Source organism: Pseudorca crassidens, chromosome 1 (assembly GCF_039906515.1).
Source record: "Pseudorca crassidens isolate mPseCra1 chromosome 1, mPseCra1.hap1, whole genome shotgun sequence".
Lineage (NCBI taxonomy): Eukaryota > Metazoa > Chordata > Mammalia > Artiodactyla > Delphinidae > Pseudorca > Pseudorca crassidens.
In genome coordinates this window covers 152,820,496-152,837,420 of record NC_090296.1, presented here as the reverse complement: position 1 = coordinate 152,837,420, position 16,925 = coordinate 152,820,496, and the positions used below count along the sequence as shown (strand labels likewise).

Below are 16,925 nucleotides of genomic sequence, written 5' to 3'. Positions count from 1 at the left end.
TGGCAAACATGACTCTACTCCCAAGCACTCTCTACTTGAGAAGTTGCTCCTACTGAATCACTAACGCACAGGGTTTCCAGACTTCTTCATGGAGATTTACAAAACAGCACTGAATGCTACTTCAGCTGTATCTATATTTATTAATTTTAACAGAGTCAACTCTTTGCTCTCTGATTGAGGTTGGGAGGTTTTGACTAAGTTCAGATGATATAATCAGCTTTGTATCTGCCAGTCCAGGGTGATTTACCAACTATTAAAGTATAGTCTCAAATTAATTCCACAAGTCACACAACTGACTGGTATTGTGAAAACATGGAGTATTTCTATATCCACTACATCCACATAGAAATTGCTATAATACTAGCTATAGAGAGAAGGGTGTTATGTTATTCTTGTTATGTCAGGAATTTTATCATTCAAAATTAAATTTACTTTTGGACATAACTTTAAGTTGTTTTGCAGCAGATTACAGGGATTTAAGAATAGGAAAGGGACATTCGAAAAAGTTCATAGAACACAGGTTGTGTCTCCTTGTTCCTTCCATCTTCTACCAACACTAGTCTTTAAAGAAAGAACAAGATTCAAAAGGCAGAGGGAGGACGGATTCTTCAATGGAGTAAACCTTTCCATTCTCTCTTCTGAAAATAACTTACATGTCTCTGTTTTGGGGTCGCGGAATGAGTATCATATGTTCTCTGCTTAATGAGGCTGACAACCAGCCAACATTACACTACCTACCTCCCCACTCCTTCCCCTACCTCCCCACTCCTACCTCTCCACCCCTTCCTCTCCGGCCTCATCACTGCAGAGACAATAAAAGGAAATTGTGCGCACTTTGTACATATTTTCAGTACATCAATACTGGGAACACTTATCTAGATTAAGTTGTAACCATCTTGATGTAGGAACCAGTCCAACTATTATCTCTTTAATCCCTTATAGCTAAAAATAAAAGATAAAGCTCAATTAACATTTTTTAAAAGCCACTAAAAAGATACATCTCAAGGACAAAATACACCCCAAACATTTCACACTCACATCCAACACCTTCTGACTGTAACTTGTTAAATTCATCATGGGGAGGCAATGTAGAAAGTATGGATTTTTTCTTTCTTGCTTGGCTCCAGGTAGTTTTATAAAGAGCTTATATAACAATACATGAGATTTTACAATTTTATATCCTAGATCCAATTTTAAAAATCCTTTATCAGGGCTTCTCTGGTGGCGCAGTGGTTGAGAGTCCGCCTGCCGATGCAGGGGACATGGGTTCGTGCCCTGGTCCGGGAAGATCCCACATGCTGCGGAGCGGCTGGGCCCGTGAGCCATGGCCGCTGAGCCTGCACGTCCGGAGCCTGTGCTCCGCAACGGGAGAGACCACAACAGTGAGAGGCCCACGTACCGCAAAAAAAAAATCCTTTATCAATGTTCCCATTACTTTTTCCTCTAGTAAAGCCAGGAATGAATACCAAAACTGCCTTACAAAGTAATTGGTTCAGACAAAGATCTTCTTAAAAATTAATTTTCTACTTTTGTGAGTATAAAAATAAGACCCCATTGTCTTTAAAAATTGTAAAAAAAATTTGATTAATGTTCATTCGTAGCTTTTAATACTATGATTGTCTACATTTTTAAAAAACGCTTCTTCTATTTTATTTAAAAATCAAATCTCTACTCCAGAATTGATAATATGTATCTTGAAGGTAAAAGTACTTACTTTCAGGGTGAAAATATTAATAAACTTCCCACATTAAAAAAGGAAGACTAATCAGAAAGCAAGAATACAGTTTCACAGTAGATACATAGAGTAAAGAATATACGTTCAAAATATTTTCGTTTCACATTTTGTCCTGTTTCACTCTGAACATTAAATGAGAATTCTCCTTAATTTTGAGATTTAAAAAAACTATACTGCCTACATACCCAAAAGAATGAAAAATGAATTCAGAAGTAAATTTCTATCTCCAGTTTCAAGAAATAGCTTTCATCAGGAGTCACAGTACAAATGACTCAAATATAACTTACCCAGAACTAAGTTAACAGTGACAAGTCAGTATGTACCCATGGTGACCTCCTAAATAGCAACTCAGTCTTGGTTTAGTTTTAGTAAACAGTTAAATTCGCTTGTTTTCAGTAGCTGTCTACCGAGTATACTCTACCCCATGTGAAAAAAATATATAGTACCTGGGGATTAACATCCAATCTAAAAGTTAATTTTAAATGCTTTCTATAGACTTCTTTCTGTATATATCTATTAAGTTGCCTGTAAAATAGACATCTTCATTCTAAATATTTTAAGGAGAAGCTGCAGTAGTAGGGAGATTTTAGGAATAATTCTTACTAGTGTAGCTCCCTTCCTCGGATCTCCTTAGATGGCCTACTAGTCAAGCATCAGAGACTCAGGCACTGCAAATTTGGGAGAGCTTTGCGGATTAGATGTAGAACCAAAGTATTCTTAAATAAGTAAAATTCTCCCATATAAATTCTTCTTCATTTTCATATCTACATTTTCTTGTGTTTCTGTATTTTATTAGTAGGCTAAGTTGATTCACCATACATTTGTACATTAACACAAATTTTAAAGTTTGTGACCCTTAAACAGAGAAAAATACCATATGAAACATTTGTGGGCAGATGAGTATTTTATAGTTTTAAAGACATACTGGAATAATATATCCCCTATCCAATACTTTGAATGGTATTTTTTCTTTTGTGACTTAAGTTGATCCCTTCATATGTAAGTCACGACAAGTGCATCATAAATGGGATGTAAAGTGAATCAAAGATGTTAAGGATATAAATAGTAATACAACATTTTTATATTATAAGACAATTATAAAAGCCTAAGATATGGGTAAGGGAATAAGAGGTACAAACTACAATGCATAAAATAAATAAGCTACAAGGATATTTAGTACAACACAGGAAATATAGCCAATATTTATAATAACTAAATGGAATATAACTTCTAAAAATTGTGAATCACTACGTTGTACACCTGAAACACATAATATGTATGTCAACTATACCTCAATAAAAAAAAAAAAAATCTTTGGATGGATTTCACTGGAGCAGCACAGTGGACCAAATATGGAAAAGGAGGCAAGGAGGTCACTGCAGACTTCCCATTCTAGTACTTTCCATGGGAGCACAGTTCAGAGCCCTCCATTCTGCTCCCTAATGACAGATTTTAGTCCTAACATAAAATTTTCATTTATCTGAATTTGAAAGCAGTAACATGAATCTACAACTCCTTAAAGTTATAAAAACAAAATTCATTTATGTAAGGAACATGAACGTATTAAAAGAGGATGGAGGAAATAGGGACCTTTCAAAATACTATTGTCTCAGAATTGTTAGCCTGGAAAGTGCCAACTATTTTGTTTTGCTATACAGTTTCCCCTGCAGTTGATCTGATTTTTGGGAAGTACCAGCTTAATAGCAAACACAGCACTATCAAATATTGTAGCCATTGATCTGTGCACTATACATTACATTACACCACACTGTAACTTACACAGCCACAATGCAGTGCTTGCTGTACGATCTGCTGCGCAGAGGAGGGGCGGCAGGGCACAAGCTGGTTTATAACCTTCCTTTAGAATTCTTCCAAGTCGTAACTATGGCTTGATGGGGAGAACAAATGCCAGGCCACTCATGAGGCTGACATTTTATACCAAAATGTTTCTTTTGGAGTACTACAGGCATTTAGATATGCAGTTATAACACTGCACTAATACAGTAAGTAGCCATAAGCCACATGTGCCAAACTGAAATCCAGTTCCTGGGTCTCCAAGCCACATTCAAGTACTCAACAGACACATGCCCAGTGGCTCCTACCGGACAGCACAGAGAGAACACTTCCATGCCCATAGAAAGATCTACCAGATAGCTATGATCTAAAAGGCAACATGGCACCAACCTGGGGGGTGGTCTTAGGGTTTCCTGTAAGATGTCACCTTGCCCATGTATTAAAAAACCCGAGTAGATATCATTCAAACAGTACCATGATGTTTACCAGCAGGGTTGGAGGCCAGCAAGTGTGCAGTGCATGCATGCACGCACACACACATACATGTACATGCATAGCTGCACACACACGACACACAAATGCATACACACAACTCTGACATGCATACACACATACACATTCACACACAGACATACATTGCATACACGTATGCTCATAGGCACACACGCACACACACACAGTCTTGTGCGCACACACACAGGCCTGCCTTCTGCAATTACGGCATCAAGGAAAAAATGACTGTAACCTGCAAACCATATAAATGAAAATGAAGGAATATTAAAAAGAGATATCCATTTGGAGCCTATCAAATTGGTAACAAAAAGTTGGAGAATACTTTCAATGTTGGTATAAATGGGTATAATCTTCTGAAGGACAACTTGGTGATTCTTTTAATCACAAACTGAAATGTGCCTATCCTTTAAGAATTCCACTTCAATGAACTTATCCTGTGAAGGCAATCAAACAGAATTAGGTAGACATATGTAAATTAATTCTCTTTTTTAAAAATATAATTGACTACATTTTGTTTAGAAGATATATCCTTTAGGCAAATAAAATCTCTAAAGCAATTTTCACTTAAAAGTTATGGTTTTCTCTTTTTTCTGGAAAATTCATGGCTATTTCAGGAATATAAAATTCAAATATATCTAAATATAACAAAATATAAACTTCAGTTTCATACAGAAATAAATTATTATGAGCAGACTACTCTTCCAGGTGTAAGGGGGGCACGATCCCAAACACGGTGGTACTGGTGTCCCATCCCCCGCCCACCCTGACAGGTGAGTTTCAGTGCAGTGTTGCTTGTCAGACAGCACACGGAAACAACATAAATGTGCATCAGGGAAGCCCTTTCACACTGTAGAAAAAAGATGTCTGGGACATTGTTGAGGAAGCAAACTGGCTATGATCCAGCAGTGTATGTAAGCCATCAATCCATCCAGTTACACAGATGGATACAAATGGATGTGCATGTGCGCACAGAGAGGTCTGTGAGCACATTCACCTATGATGCAGTTGCATTTCTGGGAATTTTATTTTTTTGCTTTATCCTCCTCTAAATTATTTGAATTTTTTTTTACAGTAAACTTTTAAAAAAGTAATTTAAAATTCTTTTTTATTTTCAATTAATAAGAGTTCTCAGTAACAGGAGTGTGAAACAGGACATTACTTGAACTTTTTTCAAAGCAAAATGCTAATCTGATATTCACAGGCTCTATTTCAATAACAATCTACTGTACTTGTAAAACAATAGTTTAATTATTGTTTAGAAAGGCATACATTCCAAAGAAATATCTTCAGGGTTCTGAGATTCTTGAGATTTATTATGAAAACTGAAAAAACTATTCTAAATTGAGAAAAATTCCCATCATTGCCTTCTTAAGATATTTTGGAATTCATCAGATATATGATATAAAGTTACTTGAGCTGAAGTGAATCTGGTAACAGCTCACAGCTGGGTGAGAGGTAACCTATTCAATGCTGTAAGGGACAGAGGTTATATAAAAACAAGTCTTCTGACCACTATTAAGTATTAAAAATGTTTTCATCTTCAATTTTATATAGCAGTGATTGGCTTCTATCCTGTACTGAAATTTGGCCCTCGGATCTTATCTTCAAAATTCCTCATTAGTAAATCTAATTAATATATATTCTTTCCAAACATTAATTTCAAAGAAAAGTAGAGAAGTCATTATGCTGACTTGGAACCATAATTTTTAAGTTTCGGTCTACAGACTTAGTTCTCTTAGTCCAAGAATATTTAAATCTGGTCAGTCACTCTCACGTTAGATTATTAAAACAGCTTTACTGGAAGTCTTGACACATCGTTTAAAAAAATAAATTAACCCAAAACCAACCAAAAAAGATATTTAAAATTCTCTTAGAATCTCAAGGTTATTATTATCCCTTTTCTCAGGAAAGAAGCTGTTAGCACTTATCCTTTTCTTGAACATAACAATTTAAAAAATAGAACAGATCTAACATAGAAATAACTATCTCTTTGGAATTTTTAAAGCTCAAGCTAAAACTCACCATCCCCAACCCAGACACAGGCTTTTTGAGTCTAACGAAAGAGTAGCTCACAGTCTATGAAAGGAATATGTGAATCACAATTTTTTATTGACTCACAGCATCATTTCAGTAAGCATAATTATATCACAATGTGAAAATATCTAGCCTGACAAAGACAAAAAGAAAACCAAAGGAAAGAAGAGAAAGGCAGGATGGGATTGGCTAAGTTCTACTTTGGCTATCACTTTTCTGTGTGAGCCAGCAACTCACTGAAATTTAAAATTTTTCATCTTATCAGTAAAGAGTAGAGCAAACACATTTAGAAAATGGAATCTGACTACTTGATAGAGAATTCTGATGGAGAAAGTATTACACATTTTCTTCAAAGGTATAAATGTTCAGCTTTCATTCTTCATGTAAGGAATATAAAACATCTACCATCACGTTTAACCCAACCTCAAAAATCCCAGTGTTTTTGTTTAAATTCTTTACTATGAGAATATGAACTAAATATTAGATATTAAAAAGCTATGGCTATAAAGACACAGGTGTGTCCAGAATTGTATTTCCTAAGTCCCTGAGTCCCTATTATTTGATCAGTGACCACACCTCTTTTATATTTTCACTACATTAATGCTTTTGTTCTTCAGATCTCATTAATTCTTTACTTCCTCTAGTGTAAATTGTTACCAAAAACCAGGATATATTTACTGGTAAAACACAAATCCATGAGAGTAAATTATGAGTATTAATGCAGTTCCCACACGACCAATAACACTGATTTCTTGTAGCCATTATAATTCTTGCAGACCTCAAAGAGGAGGTCTATACCTTGAGGCCTGACACTGATTTATTCAGACCTGGGGATTTATCACGACTTACCTAGCATTTAGGCATTTGATTACAAGTCATCATTACACATTTTTTAAAATGCAATCCCTATGGTCTTTTTTTTTTTTCTGCCTACTGAATATGTACAGCAGTGCTGTTAAGAAACATACCAAGGTAATACAAAGCCACAGACACTAAGGGAAGACTAGAATGAACACTGTACTTTGCTCGTCGTGCTGGCAAATGAGCCAGGAAATTTTTAGCTGATACCAAAGAGGAGATAAAGACAAAACTTTTTTTGGACGAATAAATGAGTATTATAAAACATATTCACCAACAGGACTCATGAGTAATCTGGGCAATTTGCATGGTTCCAAGTAAGTATCTTAACAATTGTAAGTACAAAACAATAGAAGTTCCAATCAAATAATTCTTTACTGATCACCATCAATGCCATACATAATGTAGTGTTTAGGCATCTCACATCACTCATATACACACATACCACATCTGCAACCAACAAGCACAGCCATGTATACTTTTCAATGGGGAAATAATATGAATGAAAATAATTGTGGGAAGTACCTATTTTACCTACCAGACTATTTCATTTTGTAGAATTCTTTATATACAACTGTTCCATCCCTCCACCCTCCAAATAAAAGAAATAAACTAACCCATGGTATGACAAAAAATAAAGGCCACATTACATGGATATAAAATGGGAAGTAGATACAGAACGTTTCCAACAATGTGCCTTTTGCTACCTGTGTTTTCTGAGAAGCAGAGAGGACTGACTGAACAGACCTTGGGATGGGAGAGTGGTTCTTGATTCCTAAAGGCTATCCATTAAAGAGTCACACAATCCAGAGGGAATTGTAAAGTAAGAGAAAAGAGTATATTTTTACATGATTGAAACTTTCTAAAATCCATACCCTGAATATGTGTCCTGTGATATTCATTTATGATTGTTCTATGTTCATTAACCAACATTGCAGTAGATAACCCCCACCCTCCAGTACTTTATCCATTAACCTGGCAAGACCACCTGGGATATCTTGGTGCAGCTATTATTAATGAATTCCACCCCTCTGACCAGCACATTAAAGCTCATAGGTACTCACCCTGCAAACTGGGCACTGCCAGTGACTACTGCTGTCTCTAAGCCTGTACTCATCAGACAAACACTTGGAATGATACACACGAAAACACAGGTCACATATCAACACCTCTCCAGGCAAATGGCATTCAAAACAATACCAGTCATGATTTTCTGTTTCCCAGTCCTACAAAAAATACAAAATAGTTTCGTATGACATTTTGTCAATATCTGCAATGACTAAGAACAAAATTGAAACTAAAGTCCATCAGAAGTTAGGCATTATAAACAATTTTAGACATTTACTGTGTTAAAACAAGAGGGAAAAAATACCTAGAAATTCGCTTCTTTAAATTTTTAATTCTCTCCTAAACATATTAATATTCAGAAATATCTTAAGGTGATCTGATAACAAAACCAGTCCAAAATGAAATAAGTCCAAAGCCAATCCCAGTTCTAACATTATCTTTCGTTTTTATATAGTCTATGGGATAATTTCTTCAGTAAATGGAATACCCCAAAGCAAGATCTATAACTTAGTATTTCAAATAAACAAACCTCTGTTTTGTTCTGATTTTTTAAAAATATACTAAGTACTTAGCATACTTTGGGAACAGAGAGAATAGTAATAAATGGTGATGCTCACTATTCTTATCTTCTCATCCATGGTATTGGATGCTTTATTGAAAATAACCATTAATCAGAATGTCCATGTTCTGATAGGTTGTCAAATTTTCAGGGTCTGTTGAATTTGGAAAAATAAATTGAAAATGTGAAACTAAAGGTTTAATCACATTCTCCAAAGGACATTACCACAAAAAAAAAAACAAAAAAGGAAGCAGGCTTATTTTCTTATTGGGACTATTCCTGGAAATAAAAGACCATAACTGCAGGTATACAGGTTTCTTCAACATTTTCTTTTTTGTTACACTCTTTTTTTTTGTACAGCCAGTACCATTTAAACACAAACAGGAGAATAGTGTAAGCTCCCTTAATTTGGAATTCATTCTTCATAAATATCACTCTTAGCTTTTATCAAAAAATACCCCTGTTAAGAGTGATGGATTAATTCTCAACCTTCTTTTGTAGATGTGGTAGTTACATGAATAAGGGTTAAACCCACATTTAGTGTTATCAAGCCCACTTCCCAATGGGGATCTTGAAATTTCAAACTTGGATTCTGCCATCATTTTTCTTTTTATAAATCACTGTCTACTCTGCTTCTGGGAGAGAGCAGCTTTTTCATTCCCTCTTACATCAATAACTCCCCCAATAAATTGGCTTCGATAGAGCACTTGTCTAGTAAGCACTGACTCACTGGCACCTAAGGTTCAAATGTATTACTGCTTGACCATATGAGAAGGCTACGTCTCTCTCCTTCAAAAGTGAAGGGAGTTGCTACTGTTCTGAAATTCACACCTTCCAATCTACGTTCAGAGTCATGGCTAAAGTACATTAGTAAGTTCTACAAAAATGTAAACTTTTTGGTTTGCTTTTTAGTAAGAAATTGGCGGTCTTTATCAACCAAAGTAATAAAGAAAAAAGCATGACCATTTTTAGTTATTTGCTGCAGATGTATAAACTCTGGAGATTTACTATGGAGGAATAATTTCAGTCAGACTGCTTAAAAAATCGTAAGATACTGATTTGACAGAAAACCCTAATCTGTGCATGGTAGGAAAAAATCTCCCCCAAAAAGTTTGACACAGTGATGCCACAGAGACACAGTAAGTTGTGGTGCCTGGCTGTACTAAAATAACAATCATTGGTGTACCCCTTTCACAGAGCTCATAAGTAAGCTGCATTTTAGCTATTTCAATGTCTGTATCAAAAAATCATTGATGATCTAGGTTTCAATGGAGATAAGATTTTTTTTTAATTAACTCTTCCCAAGTTTAAACAAAGGATTTCAGAATATTTTCCTCGTATCTGTTCAGAAACATCTTAAAGGATTTTCGTGGCTTATATATACTCATTATTAACAAAAGAAACTGCCATTCTTCATCATTTGAATTTTTTTACATTAATTCATCTTCCTGTGATTCTCAAAATGATAGTTACTAGGTTAACTAAGAAAAGGAAGCAAGAGAACACAAGTTTGGTCCATAGCTCCAGCCTCCCCATATCACCTCCTACCTTCGTCTATCCCTACCTTCTCCCATCCACCTATGAAACGAGGATGAAAACGGATCTTTCTTCAATGGGGTGTTTAATTCTAGACCTAGTTTTTCATAAAAATTATAGAAATGAAAGTGTAATTCAAATGAAGTAAAAGTAGAGAAACATTTGGATATATGTTTATATAATGGCATACAACTAACTCTTATCTGATATAAAAGAAAGTATGAGCTGGGAATGTATGTGCTGTTCATTCTTCTAATCACTGCAATAGCTGTTTAGAATATACAAAACATGCAAAAGTCAAGTTCAAAAGTTACTACATTCTGAATCCAGGAAACATTTTTCTGAGGTATAAACGATATAAGCATGTTTATTATAGGTAGAGTTGCCTACGCTTTGTCTTTTAGTAAACAGAATTCATTTATACAGTGCTTTTGACTAATACTCAATAATGTATGCCAAAAAGCTAAGCTTGCATTTTCACTGGATTTCACCAGAAATCAGCAACTACTCTACATTCAGTCTGATCAACATCATAATATGTGAAATGCCACTTCAATACAAGAAACTTTTTAAAAAGCAAACCTATGAGCACAAAATCCAAAACTAGAAGCAATGTAAAGATAGTATGGTTTTAATGAACAATTCTAGCAAGCGTTAACTAAGCTAGCCTAAAGAAAGAGAAATTTAATTTTTAAAAAAGCAGAATTAAAGTAAAATAACATAGTGCAAAATTAGTTCACCTTGTTTGGGGTTGCTGTCCTGGAGAAAGGCTGCATACTGTAGGCCTTTCAAAATAAAAACAAAATAATCTTGGTCTCTCTACTATAACTTTGCTCAATATCAGGCAATACACAGAGCTAAAGGGATTTTGTACATGGTCAAACTGTTTATTATTTGCTTAACGACATATTATTTTGCAGATGATATCAATTGATAATCTATCAATGTGCTAATCATTAATGAAAAGACAGTAGCATGCAAACTCAAGAATCATCACTAGTTTAAGAGGAAACTTTTACACTACCACAAAAGCTACAAAATGGACATAGAGAAAATCTATAGGAATTCATGTGCCATGAAACCTATAAAGATGTTAGAAAAACATTTTACTAACAAATTCAGCGTCATTGTAAATTTGCACAAGATCATGAATGTATGTCTTATTGATCCGAAACTGGTTCAAGCTGGACTTTTTTTAAAAAATCAGGAGTGATGAATGTAAATGTGGTAAACTTGATAATTCACCACAGTGTGAAGTTTATACAGGCTGTCTTCAGAACCTAGTAGAAAACATTCCACCACCAAGAGGCAGCCTGCTGATCTACGTCTCTGTCACCATTTATAGCATTCAGTTAAGACTCTGGAGCCAGACCGGCTCAAATCCCAGCTTATAGGGTTTTTGTAAGAATCAAACGAGTTACAATGCTCGTTAAACTGTTAGCTGGTGTTATTAAGATGATCTATTTGCTATAGAGCACAAAACAGGAACTGACAAGTCACAAAATGATGTGACACTTTCAATTATACACGTGAATTTCTTCTTCAGGACCTTAAGTTCATTAAGACAGCTGACTCTGTAAGCAAGATGGAGCAAAAACACTGTTAACTTGGCGTTAGAGAAGACGCTGAAGCAAGAGGGCTCAGTGGGAGAACTGTGTCTGGACAGGGTCTCCCAAACTATCTACCCTCATATTCAAAAGAGAGTTCAGCTTTTAAATTAATTCCCTATTCCTACATAATGAGCAGATAAATCTTACATCATCAAATATGTGTTTCATGTGGTATTTTAACAAAGATACAATGTAAAATTAATTAATTCTATACAATTCTAGGTTTAGTTTAATTCTGTTAATAAATTCAGTTCATCATTGAGAGGTAAGAATTTTATGGTTAAATATCTGCAGTAATTTTAAATATTATTTTTTAATTAAAATATTAAAACATTGCTTAGTGAAATAAAATTTAGAAAGAGGGCAAAAAAAGACAGAACTCTCATACACACACACACAAGGTGAAAAGAGTATAACAGGATAGCGTGACCCAAAATATTCTATTGAATAAAATGGAAATTCTTCACCAAAGCAAGAATAACGTCTAAGTACATTACAGTTTTGCACATAGAACCATAGTATAACTGTTTTCTAATTAATAATCACCAATACTTCACTTACTACTTAATACTTTACTTAGTAAATAAACAATTGTTTATATTTTTGTATCTGATGCAGGTAACGACCTTTGGAAGAAATGTGTAGTTCTGCACATAATTAACATAAATAAAATATATTTCACATTAAAAAAATTAACAGAATCCAAGGGATATGAAGTTTTGGACTTAGGGTATTTAAAACATATGACTGATTCATTTATGACAACTATAATTATAACAAGAAAAATGCAAAGATATAAACTTTTAAAAAAAATCTTACTTCACTGAGCTATATTTATGAAGTGGGCTAGGAAAGTCAAGCTGTTTGCAGGCCTCTCAATATTTTTCCAAGAACAAAGCAAGAGAACACTTCTGGACAGGGCTGTTTAATGGTGTGATTTCTGAAGAATAAGACATAAATCCAATCCTACCTCTTATATAAAAGATGTGAGCTTTTAGCCAAGTTTTAAGAGGTATATAAACCTTAGTTTCTTTTAGACTGGTCCTTTTGAATCAGGAGAAGCAGATGAAGATGGAAAGAAGTGCCTATCTTGTCCCTCTGTAAACTAAAACTAAATCCACTTATCCCCAACATAACATGTTAATCTCTTCAAGAAACCATAAAATTTGTATTCTCATTAATGATGCTTCTTAAAAGGTATCAAACCTTAACTAAAGACCTACATAAAAACTAGCATGAGGTCCTGCTTATCAGCAGAACAAACTGGATTATGTAAAAAGTACTGAAGCTGAAGCAGGGCTGACCAGCCAAGACCTGAGCTCATGTCTGCAGTTGCTCTCGAACCTGGTGGAAGGACTTTAACTGAAAATGTAAGCTGTGGTTCCTAAGCTGATACTTTATTTTTGGACTGGCATTAACCACGCAAGAAGAAATGAGACCCTGAGTCCAGATCTGGCAGGTAAGTAAAGAGAGACGTAGTCTCATAGCAAACATCACCTTTTTACACTTCTAAGTTATCCTCTACACTGGTGACCAAATTATTTAATGTCAGATAAAAAGTATCTGTCAAATTATAGGGAGAGTCATAGCTTTGTGCCAGGGACCATGAATCAAGTTGGGAGTCACCAAATAAATAATATCAACTGCCTCAATATTAAAACACACGTTTGATATGTTTTATCTGCAAATGATCCATAAATCAAGGTCACCGGCCCTACTGTACTTATACAGGCACACCTCGGAGATACTGCAGGTTCAGTTCCAGACCACCGCAATAAAGCTATTATTGCAAGAAGGTGAGTCACACGAATTTTTTTGGTTTCTCAGTGACATAAAAGTTGTGTTTACACTATACTGCAGTCTATTAAGTGTGCAATAACATTATGTCTAAAAAAATGTACAGACATTAATTTAAAAATACTTTATTGCTAAAAATGCTAACCATCACCTGACAACGCAGGGTTGCCACAAACCTTCAATTTGTAAAAAAAAGCACAATAAACCAAATCACAATAAAACGAGGTATGCCTGTATTACATTAAATATTTTTATAAGACCTTTCTATCTTTAGTGGGTTAAGAGTTTAACTCATAAGAAATTAACTTGTATTTATTACAAAGGGAGCTAAATACCAAACTCAACTCAGCTGAGCAATGGTAAAATTCTGCCCAAGAAATATATTTCTCAAGTTGTTAGAATAGAGGATGTGAAATATCTTGATCGAATATGGATTGAATGTAACCATCCATGTACATTAGTTTAGAGCAAGCAGATGATGAAGCAATCTATGGAAACATGTAGTCTTTCTTTAAAAATTGAAAAATCAAAAGAAACAAGCCTTGATATAACACAACAGTTTCACACTGTGCCCAGGTCTAGTGGCCTTTTACCAATATAATTTCAAAAGCTTTAAAAACGATCTCTAAAAGAATTATTCAGATCATGAGTGAATCTTAATGACAGAAATCTGGAAATTAAGGACTACCATAGAAAACTTACAAGTGTTGCCCAGGTTCAGCAAGCTTGTCGTTTTAAAAATTGGTTGGTACATATACTTTTACTTGTTTAATTCTGCTAATATTTAAGCTAACCATTTAAAATTGAGAGAGGCCTCATTTTTAATAATTATGTTTTTCATTCTACTATCTCAAATGGACATATTTAAAATATCACCGTGAAGATGCTTGTCTATTGCTGAATTTTATCATAGTTTCTCCAAATAAATTATCACTTCAATAGAGATACAAATGGTGGTTAATATCAGCATCTCAAAATGTCTAAAAATCATTCCATTCCTAGCAGAAAGAGTCTCAGTACAATGGAGGCTACTCTTTGACTTACACAGGCTTCCTCTTAAACGGTTATATATAATTATATCCTGAAATAGTCTTAGAGTTAGGCTTTTATTACATGAGAGCTGGGTTTAATAAAAATATTGTTCAAGATATGCGTATTTTTCAATTGCATCAAGTTTTTAAAAATAAGCATTCAAAAAAAGGTAGCAAGGCGGAATAAAAACATGACACAACAGACTCTTTGCTCAATGATAGTTGAGTGGCCTAAAGAAATGACACTCTTGCCTACCTTCTCTTTCTCAACATAATCATGGCCGTGAATACAAGAGGATTCCAGCCTCTTTGCTAATACAAGGTATCTCGAGAGATATAACTTGTGGGACTTATCAAGAGGAATCAACTTTTCCCCCACCTCTGAGCTATAGCTACTATTTTTAGAGGCTATAGAAGGAAAAGAAGAAGAGCTTTACTACCATTTTTCAAATGACTTGCTGAGTAAAGAATCTTTGTAACTTTGAATAAAGGTTTAAAAATGAATAGCCAAAAACTCCTATCCCTTTCCTTCCCAAGGCCATATATACCTACTTGACTTTTTCTTCTCTTGATAATGAGTAGGAAGTCAACAAAAATAATAACGTACACCTTTCAATCTAAAAACTCAAGCTTTTAGAGGAATCATATCATATACAAAGTGGAGAAACTATAAAGGAGAGTCCCAGACTGAAATGCCAGCATGCAGGGCTGTCACTAGCCCACAAAGTACCTTTGTGCCAATTAGAAAGTTGACCCTTCCCTAAGACTGATTTTGTTAGAACAGGACGCTTTACTGCCATCTGCTAGAGATCTGCTGAATAAACATGCAAGTACCTGATGTCTGAGAAGTAGATGGCACTTCCTAAGCTGTGCGGTTCAAAACCGGCCCCGATACACAGCAGCCTGCATGCACAGGCCACACAGTCCCTACAAACACACAGAGCTGGCCATTGTAAGATGACTGTGCTGTGCCAAGTGTGACCCATGTCAGTCACGTGTCCTTCTAGAGTATTCTTAGGGCATGAAAACTATAGCACACAGACAGCCCCAGGGTCGGCAGGTGGTCCACCAGCCATAGCCATGAGATACACATATAATTAGTTTCATCATTTTATATCTGCGCCTTAAATATAGATCCATCATCTTATGGGAAAATCTCTTAACAAATCTTGTGTTTGAGGTTACAGGTTAAAAGTAAAAAAAAACGTGATGGGAATTTTTGCTTGCTGTTCAGTAAGAAATTTGTGTGCTTTTGCTACTCTATATATAGGCACTTCTTGTTTTAAACATACTTATTCACTAGTCAAAAACTTGCTTTGAGTACACAGTTATATGCTTTCTACAAATAATCTCACTTAATCCTCAAAACAATCAAATGAAAGCTATATTAATGTGTCCCTGTTACAGCTGAGGAATGAGGATCAGAGGTTAAGAAATTTCCTCAAGGTCATACAACTAAAAAAATACTTGAGATGGGATTGAAACTCTCATCAATTGTAACATAGGTGACCTTAGCTCTTTCAACTACACTACATTGCCTATGTATTTTTAATAGTTGCATATTTCATAAACTAGGTATAATTTTAATATACTTGTAGTTAAATCATATACACATACTTGGTATAAAAATGCTTGTGAATAAGAACCAACCAGAATTAATAAAATCTGTATACACTGTTTGATTTACATGTAAGATTTCATCTAGAAAAAAGAAAAAGGATGCTATAAAAATATATGCAGTAAGAACATGCAAAAATAAAAGTAGAATACAGAACCTAATGTAGTCGTGAACATACAACTCATTAACTGCTTGTTGAATTAAACTGAACAAAAAAGCCTCAACTTGAAGGGGAAAAAAAGCAGATGGAAAAGGACAAAACTAAAAAGGAGAAATAAAATCACTTTTATGAATAAATGTACACATGATCCACAAACCAAAGTCCTGTGGATTAAGTTGCATTTACTATTGGTTAGTTACTACATACATCTCAGAAATTATTGGGTTGGCCAAAAAGTTCGTTCGCTTTTTTCTGTAACATGTTATAGAAACATCTAAATAAACTTTTTGGCCAACCCAGTATCAATATACCCTTCCGTACTAAATCTGTACATGGCTAAGTGTTTTGGGACTAGAAATTTTATATTATCTAGATTATTTTGAGTGTATAATAAGGTATCAGCTAATCATGGCCCTCCTTTAAATGTCTGCTGTAGACAGATTTATGTCACTTGACATTATTATTATGGCCTGGCACCCAAAGTTTCTTTATTGGCAAAAAGCTTTACTTTTCTGTAAGCTAAAGAAGAATTAGCTTACAGAAGAATTATACTCCTATAAACATTTTCACCTAAGTTTTCAAGAATACTTCTAGTGCACAAATCAAATGATA

The 16,925-nt window shown here is 34.7% G+C and overlaps 1 protein-coding gene across 19 annotated transcripts in view; it reads right to left on the bottom strand.

Annotated features, from left to right (window-relative positions):
* ZMYND11 (zinc finger MYND-type containing 11) overlaps positions 1-16,925 on the bottom strand; it is a 137,013-nt gene that overhangs the window by 36,985 nt on the left and 83,103 nt on the right. For 12 of the 19 annotated variants that reach the window (XM_067699606.1, XM_067699581.1, XM_067699696.1 and 9 more), the window contains exons 4-5: positions 10,838-10,882; positions 7,999-8,160 (exon numbers count right to left, since the gene is read on the bottom strand). The exons of 4 other annotated variants lie outside the window; for them this stretch is intronic. In XM_067699606.1, the coding sequence (XP_067555707.1) occupies positions 7,999-8,160; positions 10,838-10,882 (207 nt within the window). The remainder of the gene's footprint in view (positions 1-7,998; positions 8,161-10,837; positions 10,883-16,925) is intronic. 3 more of the 19 variants (XM_067699650.1, XM_067699685.1, XM_067699639.1) reach the window with 1 other exon arrangement.